The 17,519-nt window shown below is 43.7% G+C and overlaps 1 protein-coding gene, 1 long non-coding RNA gene and 1 pseudogene across 3 annotated transcripts; all 3 read left to right on the top strand.

Annotated features, from left to right (window-relative positions):
• The first annotated feature begins 1,731 nt into the window (after window positions 1-1,731).
• On the top strand, window positions 1,732-8,704 carry LOC100840304 (annotated as a pseudogene).
• A 324-nt stretch (window positions 8,705-9,028) lies between these two features.
• On the top strand, window positions 9,029-10,456 carry LOC112270990. 2 transcript variants are annotated; one of them, XR_002963741.1, is made up of 4 exons: window positions 9,029-9,144; window positions 9,228-9,417; window positions 9,683-10,030; window positions 10,120-10,456. It is a non-coding gene; the product is annotated as an uncharacterized LOC112270990 (long non-coding RNA). The 2 variants fall into 2 exon arrangements; XR_002963740.1 differs by lacking the exon at window positions 9,029-9,144 and having other exon boundaries at window positions 9,210-9,417.
• Window positions 10,457-12,901: 2,445 nt separating this feature from the next.
• On the top strand, window positions 12,902-17,229 carry LOC100822540 (peptidyl-prolyl cis-trans isomerase CYP57). Its single transcript, XM_003569211.4, has 11 exons — window positions 12,902-13,242; window positions 13,483-13,661; window positions 13,755-13,853; window positions 13,992-14,095; window positions 14,180-14,324; window positions 14,681-14,900; window positions 15,111-15,150; window positions 15,844-16,051; window positions 16,202-16,339; window positions 16,431-16,595; window positions 16,780-17,229. The coding sequence occupies exons 1-10, from the start codon at window positions 13,023-13,025 to the stop codon at window positions 16,569-16,571; spliced, it is 1,494 nt and encodes a 497-aa protein (XP_003569259.1). The 5' UTR covers window positions 12,902-13,022; the 3' UTR covers window positions 16,572-16,595; window positions 16,780-17,229.
• The last annotated feature ends 290 nt before the right edge of the window (window positions 17,230-17,519 follow it).

The raw sequence follows: 17,519 nt of genomic DNA, 5'->3' as shown, positions 1-17,519 counted from the left end.
ACTTCCATCATGGTCGGCTGGTTCCAAGAGTTGACTTAATATATGAGCTCTTCTACGGTACTCTGAAATTTAGATGAGTTGTTACTCGTTGACACTCCGATTTGGAAGTGTGGAGTATCATGTGAAAGTTGGATGGAGTATTCGTCCACTAGGGTAAAAATGTAAACTCACAAAGACGAGGAAATAAAACGAAACAGTTTTCTTCCCCATCCCACCCTCTCTCGCCGTCGCATGAGAAGCTCTCCTCCGGCGCCCACTGCAGACCTCCTCCACTCCCTCCGCCCCTGCAGACCTCCTCCCGGAGCTCGCCTCGACATGGAGGCACGGCCCGTCGGTGGCGGCCCTCTCGGACCATGGCCCCGTTGTCCGATGAGTTCGGCCAGCGCTGTTCCGCTGCTGCAGAGTGCCAGAGTACCCAAACATCCGCCAACCTTCTCTGTGCTATGGCTACCTCGTGTAGGAGTGGGGTTTCCTAGATGAGATGAACTCAATCCTCCTTCCACTCCTCTGCGGATCTTCCATGTGCTCGTGTACGAATTTGGCTTGATTTATTTTGGTAGAAATTACTTTGCTGCTCAGATCTTCCCATTTCCCTGTCTAGATTTTATTGCTGATGTAAAATTTGATGGGAGATTGCTGAAGAATATGCAGTATAAAGCACACAGAAATGAGCAACTAAAAGCAAATGCAACCCGAAATTCAATTCTCAGCAGCTCTGTCCGAGGATGTGGGATCGCCCTCTGTCCGCAGCTTTGTGGGAGAGCGGTGCAGGTTGGGAGAAGGGCGGCGGCGCGGCGGGCTGGGAATAGGTCAGGATGGAGCGGAGCGGCCGCCCGCTGTGAGGAGGGGTAGGGCGGTGGTGCTCTGTGAGTAGGGAGACGGCGGTGGATGCCTGTAGAAAGGGAGGACGGCAGGGCGCGGGCTGGGAGAAGGGCGGTGGCTCGCTGTGATTAGGAAGAAGGCATCGGGGAAAGCTTAGGGAAAGGATCTGTGATATTTTTTAATTTTTTACTAAGGCGAAAATATGAAAAGACGGAAGTGCCCTTCCCCAATACTCCATCGAAGCCAGGTGGAGTATTGGGTACGGTAGAATTTGCCTAATATATAGGTTAGTACCGAAAAAGAAAAGATACTTTGCGTAAAAAAGAAATGAAAAAAGAAAAGATAAGACTCGAGCAAGTCTAGATCAACACAAATTCTTAATCAACCTTATACAGTTTTGATGACCATACACATTACTGCAGAAATGGCAGTTAAATTCTTATTGATTAATCTCATGCTGAATTGATGATGATGGTGATGTATATAAATTCCAGTCAGATATAGTTTTGATCACCATACACATTACTAATACATGATGGTGCCACAACAAGTGAAGTACTTGTAAGGTCATAAAAAAAAGAATGATGCATCCGTTGGCAGGCTGGACTAGTTATTAAGTACTTGTAACTTGTAAGGTCGCATTTCTCAACAATGAGTGAAGCAGTGGTGGCTACTGGTTCCCAAGAGTTGAAAACAGAAGAAGACCCGAGCGGGTCCAATTAAAAATGAGAGATAATAGTTGTAAGCAAAGCATGCTGATCCAGGCCTGTGCTGATCCATTATAAACGCAGGGAGTCACAAGGCAGCGGCTCCCTACCGCTCTGCTTTCACAATCAGGACAATATACGTACCAGTTTGTGAGAGAGGGAGCAAGAGCTTACCTCCCTGCCTCGCTCTGCGCAGCCTGCCATGGCGGAGCTTGGGGGCATGATTGCAAGTGCCGTAGGGGAACAAATCGATAGCAAGCTTAGCGAGCTCGTGAAAGAGGAAGTCGCTCTGCTGTGGGGGTTCCGGGACGATGTGGAAGCCATGGAGGAGAAAATGAAAGATCTGGAGGCCCTGATGCATGACGCCGATGACAGGCTGCGGCGAGGAGAAAGAGATGGAAAAGCTTTTGGGCGGTGGCTCATGAAATTCAAGGATGTCGTCTACGACGTAGAGGACGTGTTGGATGAGCTGGACGCCAACGAGCTCATCAGCAAAACCCAATCGAAGGTACTCACAGTCACACTTCAAACTCAAAGTTCTTGTAAAAATGTCATTTCAGATGTTGTATCAAATTCTTAAATAGCCATCTTCTCTTATACTTTTGAAATGACTTATCGTATCATTTTTCTTGTATACATTTTCCTCTAGCTGGCCACTTCAAACTTTTTAGAAAAAAAGGAAAAGTTTTGAAAAATGTGTGGAGGAGGGTGGAAGCTAATATATTAAGATTCATATTGCAAATGTTCAATCCTAAAAGTTGACTGTGTCAAAATAACTTCCAACAAGGATTGAGACATTTTTTCTGAAGATCTAGGGTGTTTTCAGAAGATTTTGCACTCTGAAATAATTCTCATGATCACTAAACACTCTGAAGTCTAGTTCACTAACATGCGAGTGTGAGACTTGAAATGAAAAGACAATGGCAAATGATTGTTGTCTTCATTTTTTTACAGTTCAAGTTATTCTTTTCCCGGAACAATCAACTCCTCCAACGAATCAGCATTGCCCACAATATGAAGAGCCTGAAGGGGAAAATAGGCAAAATTGAAATCGAGGGTTGCCAGACTCTCAATCTTGTGCCTCGTGAAACACGGGCAGAGAGGAGCAGAATTGAAGTAACTTTTGCAGCCATCAATGATCAAGGCATGAAAACTGGAATGGTGGGGAGGGATGTTGAGAAGGAAAAATAGTCAACCTGCTACTGAAAAGCGAAGCTAGTGAGAATATCTCTGTCATTCCAATTGTTGGGCTTGGTGGTCTAGGAAAATCAACAATGGCAGAATCAGTTTTGGCGGATGAGAGGGTGAACATCTTCAATTTCCAAGCCTGGGTTCATGTGTCTGAGCAGTTTGATTTGCGCAAAATTGCGAGTTCCATCATGAAAAGCATAAATAGCAGTATCAATGTTGACAATTGCACTTTGCAGTTTCTGCATGATAAATTAAAAATTGAACTTGCTACCACAAGATACTTAATTGTTCTGGATGATCTCTAGGAAGAAGATGGAAATAAACTGGAAGAGTTGAAACGGGTGTTACAATACGGATGCAAGGGTAGCAAGATTATAGTTACTACGTGTAACCAAAGCGTGGTGGCAAAAATGAGCACTGGTGTTCTTGCAAACCATAGGATAGTCCGCCCCGTGCCAGAGTCTAAGCAAGTCAAGCTGGGTATTTTATCAAGTGAGGACTGCTGGCAAGTAATGAAGCAAATGATATTTGGGCCTGATGAGGATCAAAGTGGCTTGGAAGAAGTTGGAAGGGAAATTGCAGCAAAGTGTGGAGGAGTACCACTCATAGCAAATTCTCTCGGAAGAGTGTTGTCCGAGTTAAGAACAGTCAAAGAATGGGAAGATATAAGAGACACAAAGATCGATTTGGGTTCGCGAGACCAAAAGGACACACTAGAACGCCTCATGCTCAGCTATTACTACATGAAGCTGGAATTCAAACTGTGTTTTACATATTTAGCAGCCTTCCCAAAGGGCTTCGTTATGGATGGTGATCGTCTAATCCAGCAATGGATCGCTCTTGGTTATATTCATGCAAAGGATGACGGTGAAAGGTGTATCAAGTACCTTCTAGGGATGTCATTCCTACAAATTTCACGGTCGTCCTCGGTACGTACCAAGCTCTCTCTCTCTCTCTCTCTCATGAAGTAAACTCAACTTATACTTTCTTTCAGACACATGTGATGGTTATTATCATTCTACTCTTTGGAATAAACTCTTTCCATTTAGTATTTCATATGGTATAAATTTTTATTTCAGATATGTGATTAAATATTTTATATCTAAATTTAAATTTCAAATTGCGTTTTTGTAATGGCAGTTTTCAGTTGGTAAAATTTAAATAATTTTACTTATTTTACTTTAGTCGAATTTGCAAAAAATCGAGAAGCATTTAGCTAGTATTTTTCACCTAATGAACATACATTAATATATACAATGATGGTACTTACCAATTATTTGTGCATATTATATTGATTGGAGTAGACATAACTATTTCTTTTAGTCACCCAGCTGTACCAAGGTGAAAATGTTTTTTCAAGCTTGGACTCATTTATTTTTGAAAAAATGAAATCATAGTTCCGAGTTTCAAAAACTTCTGAATTTTTAGTCCAGGTAAATATAGATGAATTCAACATACCTATAAATTTTCATCAAGAAATACTTTAATTTGTGATGTGTGCAAAAATCACAAATTTGTAGATTTCAAATAGATCAACACTTTACTAGTCTAGATCTACAAATTTGTGATTTTTGCACAGAGAAAAAAATCTACGTATCTTTTGACAAAAATGTATAGGCAAATATATCTATATTCACAATGAAAAAAAAATCAAAACCTTTAAGAGTAAAATACACCACTAGTACATGAACTCGGCAAAAATGAACACTTTAGTCCACGAACTCGGAAAACGCACACTTAAACCCCTAAACCGGGACTACTGTGTCACTTTAGTCCAAAAACCGTTAGGCGAGGCTTAAACACGCCACGTGACCGCCACGTCGGCTTCGGCGACCCCTTCATCGGCGTCCTCTCGTCAAAATTGAGCGTTGTGGGCTTGATAGCAACCTCAGGCGAGGCGGCGGTGGCAACGGTGTGGTTCTTAGGGCCCCAGGATCCCCGCCTGGGCGCAGCCGCATGCCCCTCGCGGCGGCTCGAGCAAGGTGATTTTGCAAAAAAATCCTAGAAAATCGAGTAGTAGCCTGTGGTCCTAGCCGAAGCTGACGTGGTGGCCACATGGCATGTTTAAGCCTCGTCAAACCGTTTTTTGGACTGAAGTGACATAGTAGTCCTAGTTTAAGGGTTTAAGTGTGCGTTTTCCGAGTTCGTGGACTAAAATGTTCATTTTTGCCTAGTTCATGGACTAGTGGTGTAGTTTACTCAACCTTTAAATATTATTTTTGTTATTTTAAATAAAGGGTTCCCTTCAGCTCGGGAGGCAAAAGTTCTTGTCCGTTCCAAGGGCCTTATCATTAAATTGATAATCATATTTGATATTTTCATAGCGCTATTGAAATTAACATATGTGCTAATGACATCACGGTTGCCATTTTAATAATAGTGATAAGTCCCCGTGGAAAATTCTAGTATAAATGTAAGACAAACAGTAAACATGGTTAGCAGTATACGATTAATCACTTGAACTAAAACCATGACAAGAATTATGGAACGGAGGGAGTATGTTTATTGGATTCTGCATTTTATCTTGCGATCCTGTTTTAATAGTAGCTATTTCTTCACGTTAGTCCAAGTCCAGTGCATGCAAAAGCTCCTCAGGAGCTCACCACACATGATTTGGTTCATGATCTCGCTTCAACAATTACTACCGGTGAATTTGTTGTTCTGGATGCTAATGAACCTGAACCTAGTACTTGGAGCAAAGCTCGTTATTGCCGACACGCACAACTGTTCAACTACCAGAATCAATCAAAGGTTTTCAGAGATCTGCCAGCTAAAGTTAGATCCCTCCATTTTAGGGATTCAAGTAAACAACAACTTCCCCGAATGGCATTTTCTCGATCCAAGCACTTGCGTGTCTTGGACTTAAATGGGAACTCGGTTAGAGGGCAATCTATTCCAAGCAACTTGGAACATGGTGGATGTTCAGTTGAAGGTCAATCCACTCCAAGCAACATAATGCTGTCATCTTCCATTCATCAATCAAAGCTACTTAGGTACCTTGATGCTACTGCCTTGCCAATTTCATCCCTTCCAATGTCTTTCCACACACTTCAATACATGCAAACTCTAATTCTGTCCAAATGCTTACTTGAAACCTTGCCTGACAAAATCTGTAGCCTGCACAAACTTTGCTATTTGGACCTATCTGGTAATAGCAGCCTCAGTAAGCTACCTGTATCATTGGAGAAACTCTCTAAACTTTCTTTCTTCAACTTATTGGGATGTTATAAACTCCAAGAGTTGCCCGAGTCAATCTGTGAGCTGATATGTTTACGGCACCTGGACATGTCAGAGTGCCGTGCCATTCAAAAGCTCCCTGATGAATTTGGTAGCCTTCCAAAACTCGTATTCCTAAACTTGTCAGGTTGTTCGAAGCTAACCAAATTACCTGACAATGTTAAACTTGACTCCTTAGAGTATCTGAACCTATCAAATTGCCATAAGCTAGAAAACCTGCCACAAGATTTTGGGAACCTTCAAAAGCTTGGGTTCTTGAATCTCTCTGATTGCTACAAGGTGACCATGCTCCCAGAATCATTTTGCCAGCTTATTCGTTTGAAAGAACTTGATCTTTCAGACTGCCATGACCTTAGTAAACTCCCTGACTCGTTTGGAAACCTTTCAGAGCTTGAATCTTTGAACCTAACAAGTTGTTGCAAGCTGCAACAACTGCCCGATTCGTTGTGCAACATGTTTAAGCTAAATCATCTCAATTTTGCATATTGTATGAGGCTCGAAAAGCTCCCCTCCTTGTTAGGTGACCTTAAGCTTCAATCATTGGACATCTCTTCTACTTCGTCTCTCATTGACTTGCCAGATATCATCAGTAGAATGACTAGTCTTACTCAGCTTAAGGTCACATCAGCACAACCTAAAGTGTTTGACAAGGCTCAAGAGATTAGAGATAATCTAAATTTGCCAGAAAGTACACTACATACTGTACATGAGATAGAACATAAAGGCTGTAGCAGTATAGTCGAGCTTGCGCAGCTGACTTGTCGTGAGCTGTATGTTGAAGAACTTCAGAATGTCAGGCATCCAGCGGATGCCGAGAGAGCCAAGCTGCGTGATAAATCAGATCTGAGAATGCTAATTCTTGGATGGGGATCTCAAGGAGATCAGGATAGATCTGTGTTAGAGAGACTTGTACCTCCTCGGACCATTGAAAAATTTATGCTGACTGGGTATATGTGCAAGGATTTCCCAAACTGGATGTCCGAGATCTCCTCCTACCTCCCTTCACTCACCTACCTTGGACTTTCTGATTTTGGAACATGCGATGCTCTTCCTCCATTTGCGCGGCTCCCAAATTTAAGAAGCCTGAAAATGGAAAACATTCCTAACATCAGGAAAATTGGCAGGGAATTCTACGGAGAAGGTGGAACTTGCATGAAATTAAGAGCTGTGACATTGATGTCAATGGAGAATTTAGTGGAATGGTGGACAACACGGTCAGGTGAAGAAAATGAAGAATTTTTAATCCCAAATTTGCATAGCGTGGAATTAGTAGACTGCCCAAAGTTGAAGTTCCTACCATATCCCCCAAGATGTATGTTGTGGTCCATAACAAACAGCGACGAGGTATTGCCACAAGGAGGATTTGGGATGCTTCTGTCCTCCACTCTTCCCTTTGAAATGGTAATAAGAAACTGCAACTTTTCGCTGGACAAATGGGATGGACTTCAGCACCTCCCCACCCTTGAGATACTTCAAGTTGCATCATGCTGCGGATTTAGGGTCTTGCCAGAGGCCATTCGATGCTTCATGTCTCTGAGAAATCTATATTTGGGATCGTTGAAGGACTTGGAGTTACTGCCGGAATGGTTGGGGCAACTCGAAACATTTCCATCGTTGATTGCCCCAATTTGACATCTTTGCCTGAAAGCATGAAGAACCTTACTTCTGTCAGAGCACTACTGTTGGATCAGTGCAAAGTCCTAGATGTATTACCAGAAGGGCTGGGACAGGTCACTTCCCTACAAGAATTTTCGATCATCTGTTGCCCCAATTTGACATCTTTGCCTGAAAGCATGAACAAGCTTACCAGTCTCAGATTACTTTCGTTGAATGAGTGCAAAGGTCTAGATATATTGCCAGAATGGCTGGGACAGCTCATTTCCCTTCAAGAATTTTACATCGCAGATTGCCCCAATTTTACATCTTTGCCTGAGAGCTTCCGCAACCTGACCGCCTTGAAGGATCTCTCCATTTGGGGCTGCCCAACTCTGGTTGATAGGTGCCAAGGGGAGGATGCCGACATGGTTTCTCACATACCAGAAGTCATATTAATTAAAGGTGCGAAACTCCCAAAGGCCCAGTAAATCTTCTCTTCTCTTAGTTACTTATGGCATCATTTGCACATGCTTTTGCAATAATTTGTAATGATCTCGGAATTCAAAGTATTCATTCTTCGGTATATGTTAATGTGTCGCTCTTTGGCCTTATGTCCTTATATGAGCCATGCTTTACCATCATGTAGCTTACTGATTAAACCGATACGCTGTAATCTGGATCAATGCATTCTTGCTGTACTTTTTTATTACTAATCGTTTTCAGTTTGTTCTTTTTCCTACACAAGGGCTGTGGTTAAGTGATTACACTGATTCGGAAGCTTAACCGAAGGAAATAATAGCTTGAAATTGTTTGCTGATCTGTTGTACAAAACTCTTGGTCTTTTTCAGAGCCTTGGTCGACTTTTCTAGACAGGTCAAAAGAAGAGGTGGGTTCGAATTCTGAAGATGCAAGTGAGGAAGAAGAGGCGGGCTCGACTTCTGAAGACCCAGGAGAGGAAGAAGAGCTGCTATTGCAACAGGCTTAGAAGGAGAAATATGCAATGCTTTACTCGTTATTGGTTGTAGCCTGTAAGTTGTTTCCTTTCCGTTTATTTTTTTGTGACGGCTGTCAGTTGTTTTCCTGGTGTGAGTAAAAACCTGATGGTGGCTTATTTTTTTTATCCTTTCTCTGCAGTATAAATGTTGTGCAGCATAATTCCCGCAGCAAAAGCGAGTTCATATGTAAGCTTTCTTCCTCAGCAACTTACCTTTCCAATGCAGTGATTTGCTCGACTATGTTCAGTGCATAAAATTTGGATTGACCGGAGTATAGCAGCTCTGATATGAAGTGCTATTACGTGTGCTTGTTAAACTTTATCTTACTTCTGGAAATTATCCATTATTCTGTGTGAAAGTATGCACTGATGGATGCTGTAGATCCTTGCTAACATGTGTCCAGTCTCCCAGCAGATAGGACAGTACTAGTACTGTTGCCACTGCTGCTGCACTACGCCGACCTGAACTTAAGTAGGGTATCTGTTTTCAACCATCTTGTGTCACCCTCCTGTGGTCTGCTTACACTTCGGCAATTATCACTCAAGCAATTTTGCAGATTCCAAAGCATCGAGTTCCTGGAAGAAAAAAAGGATTAGGTTCGCTCTGCATTATAAACCACTTTGCTGCGTGCTGGAGATGAGATTAGATGCTTATGGTTTTAGTCGATTTGATCTTGCAGTGCAGTGGAGAGAGCGCATCAGCACAGTCGACCATGGCCCTTCAGCATCACTACAGCCCGAAGCCTCTACCGGACTTAGACTGCCAGATCTTCTAGCTGATTGATAAGACCTGAGGTCTAATGAGGCTTCTGCAGCAGCCATGTGACCTTCCTGCAGCATCTACAGGTCAGGACGTCGTCGAGATCACTTGTAAGTCTGCAGAGTTCAGAATTTTGTTTTGCTTCTAATATCGTTGCCAATTCAGTTTCTTTATTTGCTTCTGCCATGTTTTTCCCCATGGTCAACTGTTTTACAGAGTTCAGAACTTTGTTTTGAATTCTATCTTCTAGAAATCATCTATTCAAAAGTATGTACCGATGGACGATGTAGGGAGGTTCCTGAGGAACTGTAACTGATAGCCCGTTGATGTATAATCGTTGATGTATAATAATTAACACGTTCATTCTCCCTGCAGTTAGACCAAACAACTACTGTTGCTACCGCTGCTGCTTTGCCACCAACCTGAATTTAACTGCAGTGTATGTACGTCCTCAATCAACTTTTTTTTTTGGAGTAAAGAGAGTTTCGTTAATCAACGAAACAGGGGATTACACATTGTTCTAGCTGTCTAGAGCCGATGATACACAAGGGATGAGATGATCCAACCGTCATTTTGATCTTGCGCAGCATGCTGCACACGAGATGATATGGTTTTTGGTCGATTTGATCTTGTGTTGCACTGAAGTCAGCCATGGTGAGTCCGTCATGATTTGATGGCATGGTCCAGCCTGGCAGTATCACTTCGAGATCGATGATCGTCAGAGTAAGTGCATAACTACAGCCTCCAGTTGCTCGTATGTGTGATTTCAATGGGTTCTAATGAGAGTTCTGTTTGCTTGTATATGGTTCTAGAAGTTGCTCTTGACTGCATTCCGGCATGATGTCGGTATTCCAGGCTGTGTCAGTGATCATAGAATCACACTTGTACTTGTTCTTCACTTCTTCCAAACAACATCAGCTAGGCGTAGTGCCTGCCTGGAGGCTTCCTACTGATGGCATCTCTTCCCTTAGCTCACTATTGCAGGCTCGTGTGCCCCCTACAAGTAAATTACAGAAGAAACTCTAGAAAGAATGTTTAATCCGATTGTAAAGAGCGATCTGAAGCACAATGTACTGTAGATATTGTCGAATGTGTATGTTATTTGGGTCGGGTAATCAAGCCAATACGTCCTGCGGTCTCCATTTTTTTTCTCACGACGTAGGCATTGTCGAGTCCGATCATTCACACTTTCTGGAACGGGCTCTATGATCAGTAGATGAGCGTCGTCTTGAGAAATCTGTAGCCAAGGTACACAAATGATCAAGAGAGAGGCAAGGTTTTGGCTGTGGATTGGACTGGGCACGTGCGTCGGCCAGAACCAGTCCACTAGTTTGTATCTGTACTACTTATAAATACGTATCTGTATTTGTATATGTACTGGCACCAACTTGGCAAGAAAATAAAATCCGATCCATACGCGCAGATCAAACGGCCCACGTACGTTCCTCTGTTCTCCCCACCTCCTCACTTGCTAATTATGGCAAGCTAGGGTTCTCTCTTTCCCTCTCTCAACTAGGGTTTCGCGCTTGCCTCCCCTCCACCGGCAGGCCCCGTCTCCGCCGCCATCTCTGGCGCTCTCATGGTCGCAGCCCACATATACACTGCCCTCCCCGATGCTGGCCTTCCCAGCGCCGCTAACCGCACCTCCGTTGCCCCGCTGCGCTGTCACCGCAGTCCCTCGTCTTCCCTTGTTGTGACAATAGGTCCTCATGAACGTCAAGCACAATTTTATAAAGGCAGAGTAAGCTTAGTTTTGGTCACTTTCTCCCTTCTAATTTGTAGAAACATGCCTTGTTCTTCTATGGAAGTAAAAATGAATTGCTTGGAAGCCCAACTTAGTTAGTGGTTATTGGTGTACTGAATGATTGGTCCGGTGTGCCAGTTTTTTTTTGAGAGATCGGGGAGGGGGGGGGGGGAGAATCCCCACCTAAATATATTCCCAGAAGGAAACCTGAGGGGCAAAGCAAGAACATAAGAAAACAAAAAAACTCAGTTCATGATTACAACACAACGCCAATGAACCCATTAAGGAGCTAAGCTATGTAGGTGTGCCAATTTTATTTAAGATATGTATGAGTTTCTAACCTAGGGGCATCTTCATTTAGGGATGAAGATTAAAACAGACGCCGACCCCAAAAAAGGCAAGGGAGAGTCATGGACATCTTGTTGATGAACCATCCACTAGATTGCCATATCTGTGGTCAGGCCCTTAGGGAGGGTAGTGTGACCTCCGGGACCAACTGGAGCTGGCATGGTCAAATATGAAGTGGTTAGTTGTGGATAAAAATTTAGGCCCCTTGTAAAGACTGTGACAACCCGTTGGGAGAATGCACTTTTTGCAGAAATAAATAGTTGAATGTTCATTCCATTGTTTATATTGCTTGTTGCTTGTTTGGCGACATTCATTTTAGTTCAAATTTGAACTAAACCACGACAAGAATTTAGAATACTTACACAAAGAGAAATGAAACTTGAAATAGATGTTAAATATTATGGGACATCACGTACACACTTAGAACATCTTCAATGCAAGGTGCTTGTACACGGTGCTTAAAGAAAAAGAGCCTTGCCATATCACTAAACACCTATCTAAAATTAATTTACTTCAATGTTGAGAAGTCTAGACAGATGATTAATTAGTGCGAGCATTTTTGTAGCATTCACTCGGACACCTTTGTTGTACAATGCACAAGTGCTCCATTAAAAAAAATTTGGCTCGGCCTGCATCTTCTAGCTCGTCTTTGGCATGGACCTCACAGGCTAGATGCACCTCCGCCCCCAACTCGTCCGGGATTCGAGCTCGCCGGCTTGCTGTGCCTCCGCCCCCAGCTCGCCGAATAGCTGCGCCTTCACCCCTGCTCGTCCCAGACGCAGCTCACCCGCTCGTCCAAGGTGTGCAGCTTGCTGCGCCTCCACCTCCAGCTCGTTCGAGGCGTCTAGCTGCGCCTCCGGCTCCTAGTCGCTTCCTCTGCTCCCCTCTGCGACTGCTGCTGCCACTCACGCCGCCGCCGCTGGTCTCCTCCGTGACTACTGCTGCCGCTCGCGCCGCCGCGGCTCCCCTCCGCGCCTGGTGCTGCGCCGCCGCTCCCCTCCGTGCCTGCTGCTCTCGCGCCGCCGCCGCAGCTCCACTCAAGGCTGCTGCTGCTCGTGGAGTCGTGGTCTCGGTCCCCATGGACAAGGAGAGGAAAGAAGAAAGCAGGTCGTCGGGCCGCAGGAGCAAGCAGCGAAGCCAGGGGCAGAGCACCGTGTGGAGCACTCGACGGCAGTTTTTTTCGAAGGCACCGGGTAAGAGTCGAAGCAAAAGCTAGCACATCGAGCCTCCTTCAAGCACTCCGTCCAGCTGACGTGACAAAATAAACTGAAATAAACCTGGGTTTTTTCTTAAGCACTGCCTTTAAGCGCCTGCGTCGGTGATGCTCTTATTAGTAGTATTAATAAATCAGAGCACTAAAGGTGCTACCGCTAGCAGGCAGCAGGCTAGCAGCAGACCCTCAAATTACGTTTTCCGCACACGTAAACAAGTCCGACGCCTTTCTGCTGGAAGCGGAGACGTACACCAGAGGACCCACATGTCGCCGGTTCCGGAACGACGGGTTCGACCCAACCACGACCAGACGAACCGGACCAACCGAACCACAAACGTCGAGAGAGGCCGACCTGCCGGAGCGCGAGCGTCTCGGCGGCGGGCGGCGGCGGCGAAAAGGAGGCCGGCAAGATGTCGTCGGTGTACGTGCTGGAACCGCCGACGAAGGGGAAGGTGGTGGTGCAGACGACTGCCGGCCCGATCGACATCGAGCTGTGGGCCAAGGAGGCTCCCAAGGCCACGCGCAACTTCGTTCAGCTCTGCCTCGAGGGCTACTACGACGGGACTCTCTTCCACCGCGTCATCAAGTCCTTCCTCATCCAAGGCGGCGACCCCACCGGCTCCGGCACCGGTGAGACCCTAAACCCTAAGCAGACCTATCTAGGGTTTCTAATTCCAGATTTCACTGCCGGCTTTTGCCCAAACTGAATCGTGGATTCTGGATGAAATTACTGATTGGTGACTCAAAATTTAGAATCTTGTGTCTGGTTAACTCGAGGTCGGTTAACTCTCGTATTGAGCCATAAGCCTGACTGGTGGATTTGCTGTGCTTTGAATTGAAAGCTGATGATTGTTTGATATCAAACTGCAGGAGGTGAGAGCATCTATGGGGCCCCATTTGCTGACGAGTTCCATTCACGTTTGAGGTTTAATCACAGGGGTTTACTGGCGTGCGCCAATGCTGGCTCTCCTCATTCAAACGGAAGCCAGTTCTTTATTACCCTTGACCGCTGTGACTGGCTTGATAAGAAGAATACTATTTTCGGGAAGGTACATTGTCTTGCTTGACTGTCGTAATTGTGCATCTCTTCATGTAACAAATTTGTTCGTTCTGATTGTCTGTGTGAATATGTGCTCGTCCAGGTCACTGGTGATTCTATTTTCAACCTTCTGGCCTTGGCTGATATTGAGACTGATAAGGATGATCGACCTGTGCACCCACAGAAAATTCTTTCAGTCGAGGTAGCTTTTCCCTCATTTATTTGATGATCATCCATTTGTTCCGGTACTTATGTGATGACATTTTTTTTTCTTTCTTTCTTATATTGTCTGTGAAGCCCAACTAGTTGCTGACTTGTTACATGTGTTGTGCTTCTATAGGTACTCTGGAACCCATTCGATGATATTGTTCCGAGGCAACTCAAGAAAATACAGCCTGCTGCCAAGGCTGATGCTGAGGGAAAACCAAAGAAGAAAGCTGTTAAGTATGTGAGCTGCATGTTGGGACCTATTTAAAAGATAGGGTAGTGATGTTGTATTTATTTCTACGTGTTCCATGCATCCTACAGGCAACTTAATGTGCTCTCATTTGGAGATGAAGTAGAAGAGGAGGAGAATGAGGCAGGTTCTTTTGTGAAGGACAAAATAAAGAGTATCCATGATGTGCTGGATGATCCCCGTTTTCTTAAAGTGGAACCACAGGTTGAACAACTGGTTAGTTTTCTCACAGGTTAACCAATCCTTCTCTAGCAAACATATCACACTAACAACAGGAAGAGGCCTTATCCAGCTGGCAGCCATGACATTCTGCCGTATTAGTGTGTCTACCATCTGACCTGGAATCCGTGGTGCCATCGTTCCTACTTTGTCAAGCTTATTTGTTTTAGTTCTAACGGCATGTTTCCGTCATACACAGCTTATTAGTCAAATACACTTTTCCGCCTTGATTTGGTATAGGATGTGTACTCTAGTCAGGTTCCTTATACTCTGGCAAGCACTGCTTGCATAGTATTGGATAATTTTAGACCCTGTCAAATGCTAACACCGTTGTGCTTGGTGCAACCTTGCAGTCCAAGGAGCAAGAGGAAAAAAAAAATGAAACTGTTCTATCTATCAGGGAGGCTTTAATCTCGAAGAAAGTGGACTCGAGAGAGGTAGAGCATGATTCAGAAAATGATCTTTCTCCTGATGACGAGAACGAGGAGGATTTTGACAACAGGATGCGTTCACGGATTTTGAAAAAACGTAGAGAGCTTGGAGATATCCGGCATAGTGAAACTTCCAAGACAGGTAACGTGTTGTTCCTATTTCTTTCAAGACAATCATTCTCCAAATTCGGAACTCTTCTGTTCAGCCATATACTCTACTATGGACAGACTTAATGAGGGACACGATTATGTAATTTCCTGCAGCTACTTTTATAGTTTTGGACTGACGACACATGATTGTGTCATATAAGTTGGAGAACTGACTTGTTTATTTCCCCCCTCTTTTGTACAGATAAATCACGTCGGAAGGATAAGGAGTTACCAGCTCGCAGGTCCTGTCCAACATGTCTATATGTTCCTTATCATTGTTCCCTAAGTGCCATGACCGTCTTTTGCAACATTTATTAGTGACGATAGATTTTTTTTTTGTTTCAAAGGTTTTTTGGCTTTCATGTGATGTGCTCAATGTCCATAATATATCTATTCTTGTGAACAACATCCAGTAGCATTCCTGTCTGGTCTTTTAGTTCCGACCTCTTTATTTATCCATTGTTAAGTGATGATTGTCTGAAAACTCAGTTGGTAATTCTGGTACCACTTGCCTCTATACATATTTGGTAATTGGCAATAAGCTATTATTCAGGAACAGAACATCAGCATTCTGAATGACAGAGTTATGCAAGTGTTTTTTTATCTTGTAAAATTCTCTTAATTATAATTAGAAATGGTCTCTTTAATTTTCAATACATTGCCATTATTATAACTTACAAGTACTTTATGTTTGCACACTGTGCAACTATATGCACTTGGTCAGAGCAGGGGTACAATGTATTGAATATAGAAAATGCTAATTTAAACTTGCAGTATCTTTCTTATATCTATATCATGTGGACACTAGAAGACTGAGTCCCTCACTCCCTTGTTTGTTAGCATGTCTGAAACACACTGAACTTTTAAACAGTACCGTGTAGATAATTTAACCCAACAGTTCTTCCTGAAGCTATTAACAATTTAATGGCCCACAGGAGTGATGACGACGACGGCGATGATGATCAGGACAATGAGCTATCAAAGTCGAGGAAACTATCCTTGAAGAAAAAAGGTATTGGCTCTGAAGCCAGTACTGAAAGGAGGTCCAGGGGAGATGCTAATTTGCAGCTGCTAAATCCAGCTGAGCAAGAGAAACATTTGAAGAAACAGAGAAAGCGCAGCCTCCAAGGCCGTGAAGAGGAGGTATTATTTTTTCTATTTTGTTATGATTTCCACTGTGCCATGCCAAGATAGATCCTACGCATTCGTATTCCAACTGGCATCCCAGCTGCCTATTTTAGTTCTTCAAGCTGAGTGCCCAAGAGTTTCTTACAGAATGATTTTTCTTGTTAGACTTTAGCAAAGCTACAGAAGTTCAAGGCATCCTTTCTTAAGAATACACCTGCTGACATGGAATCAAAGTCTGAAGACGGTGAGGACTACAAAGGGTGGCATACCAACCGTCTGGCTTTCGAACCTGAATCTTCGAAGGTAGGCTCACACTCTCCCTTGTCCTTACTCTTCCTTTCTCTGCACACATACAGGGGAAATAGATGCATGAAATGAAATATGATCTTTACAGGACGGAATGACTAGGAGAGATGATCCAAATGATTATGTAGTGGTCGATCCTCTTCTGGAGAAAGGAAAAGAAAAGTTCAACAAGATGCAAGCAAAGCTAAAGCGGAGAGATCGCGAATGGGCAGGCAGATCTCTCACATGACCACTAGGCTGCCTGAGCCCTGAGGTGTGCTACTGCTTCCATCTTTTTCCCTGGCTTGGTACTGAACAGATAGTTCCAAGTTTGTCTAGCATATCCTCAGTGTACCATTGCAATATCTGTAATTCATCGTGTTTCAAATCTCACTGTTAGTATATCCTTCTGAATTTCCATTTGCTCACCTTTAACTAATACCCTCCTTTTACCCCAGAAGCGCAGTGTGCAAATAATTGAACCGGTATTACCACACCATGCTGCTGCTGCAATTTGTGTGCTGGATTTGAATGGAGGCTACTGATGGTAGATCGACCACATTTGGACTATTCGTATCAAGGTCAATGAAACTGTAAATAGGAACTGTAGAACATTTTTGTTTGTCTTATCATGTATACTTGTCCTCAGAAAGCAACTTTGCTGTGCCTGTAACATTTGAGAACCGTCTTGTCATGGAGGAGATACAGTAAACCGTCTCTGAATTCCCACAAGCATTGCAATGTAACATGCGTGTAGGCCTAGTAGCTAGTAGGACGGGGAAATCAAGTTAAACAAAGTTGCATTATTATTGTCCAGCTTTTTTAGGTAAACATAATTGTTGCCCACTTTTTTGTTTAGCAGATTTTATTGTCCAGGTTTTTTTTAGGGGAACATTATAATTTGCCCAGTGTTTTGTTTACCTGATTTTATTGTCCAGCTGGGTGCTCCAATTTTGGACTGGATCTTATTGCCTTGTCTTGTGGTATTGGCTTATTTTCTTCTTTTTTGGAATGCAAACTTGCATTAACTAGTATACGAAGCTAAGTCGCTCGCCGCTAAGAACATTACATCAGCATGAGTACCCTCTACATGCAGAGGTTCCCAGGGGTAAGGATCTGCCCAGCGATGCCAGTCCATGGGCAACAGAATTACAGGATCTATTACAGGAAGAAACTTTGACAGAGATAAAATGTCACA

This window comes from Brachypodium distachyon, chromosome 2 (genome assembly GCF_000005505.3).
Source record: "Brachypodium distachyon strain Bd21 chromosome 2, Brachypodium_distachyon_v3.0, whole genome shotgun sequence".
Lineage (NCBI taxonomy): Eukaryota > Viridiplantae > Streptophyta > Magnoliopsida > Poales > Poaceae > Brachypodium > Brachypodium distachyon.
Note: the sequence above shows the minus strand (reverse complement) of the source record. Positions and strands in the feature narration are given on the sequence as shown.

Excerpts from the sequence above, each read along its gene's own strand:
- LOC100822540 (XM_003569211.4), top strand. The coding sequence starts at position 13,023 with ATGTCGTCGGTGTACGTGCTGGAACCGCCGACGAAGGGGAAGGTGGTG. Across the intron at positions 13,662-13,754 it reads AGAATACTATTTTCGGGAAG|GTCACTGGTGATTCTATTTT; the intron begins GTACATTGTCTT and ends GTGCTCGTCCAG. Across the intron at positions 13,854-13,991 it reads AGAAAATTCTTTCAGTCGAG|GTACTCTGGAACCCATTCGA; the intron begins GTAGCTTTTCCC and ends GTGCTTCTATAG.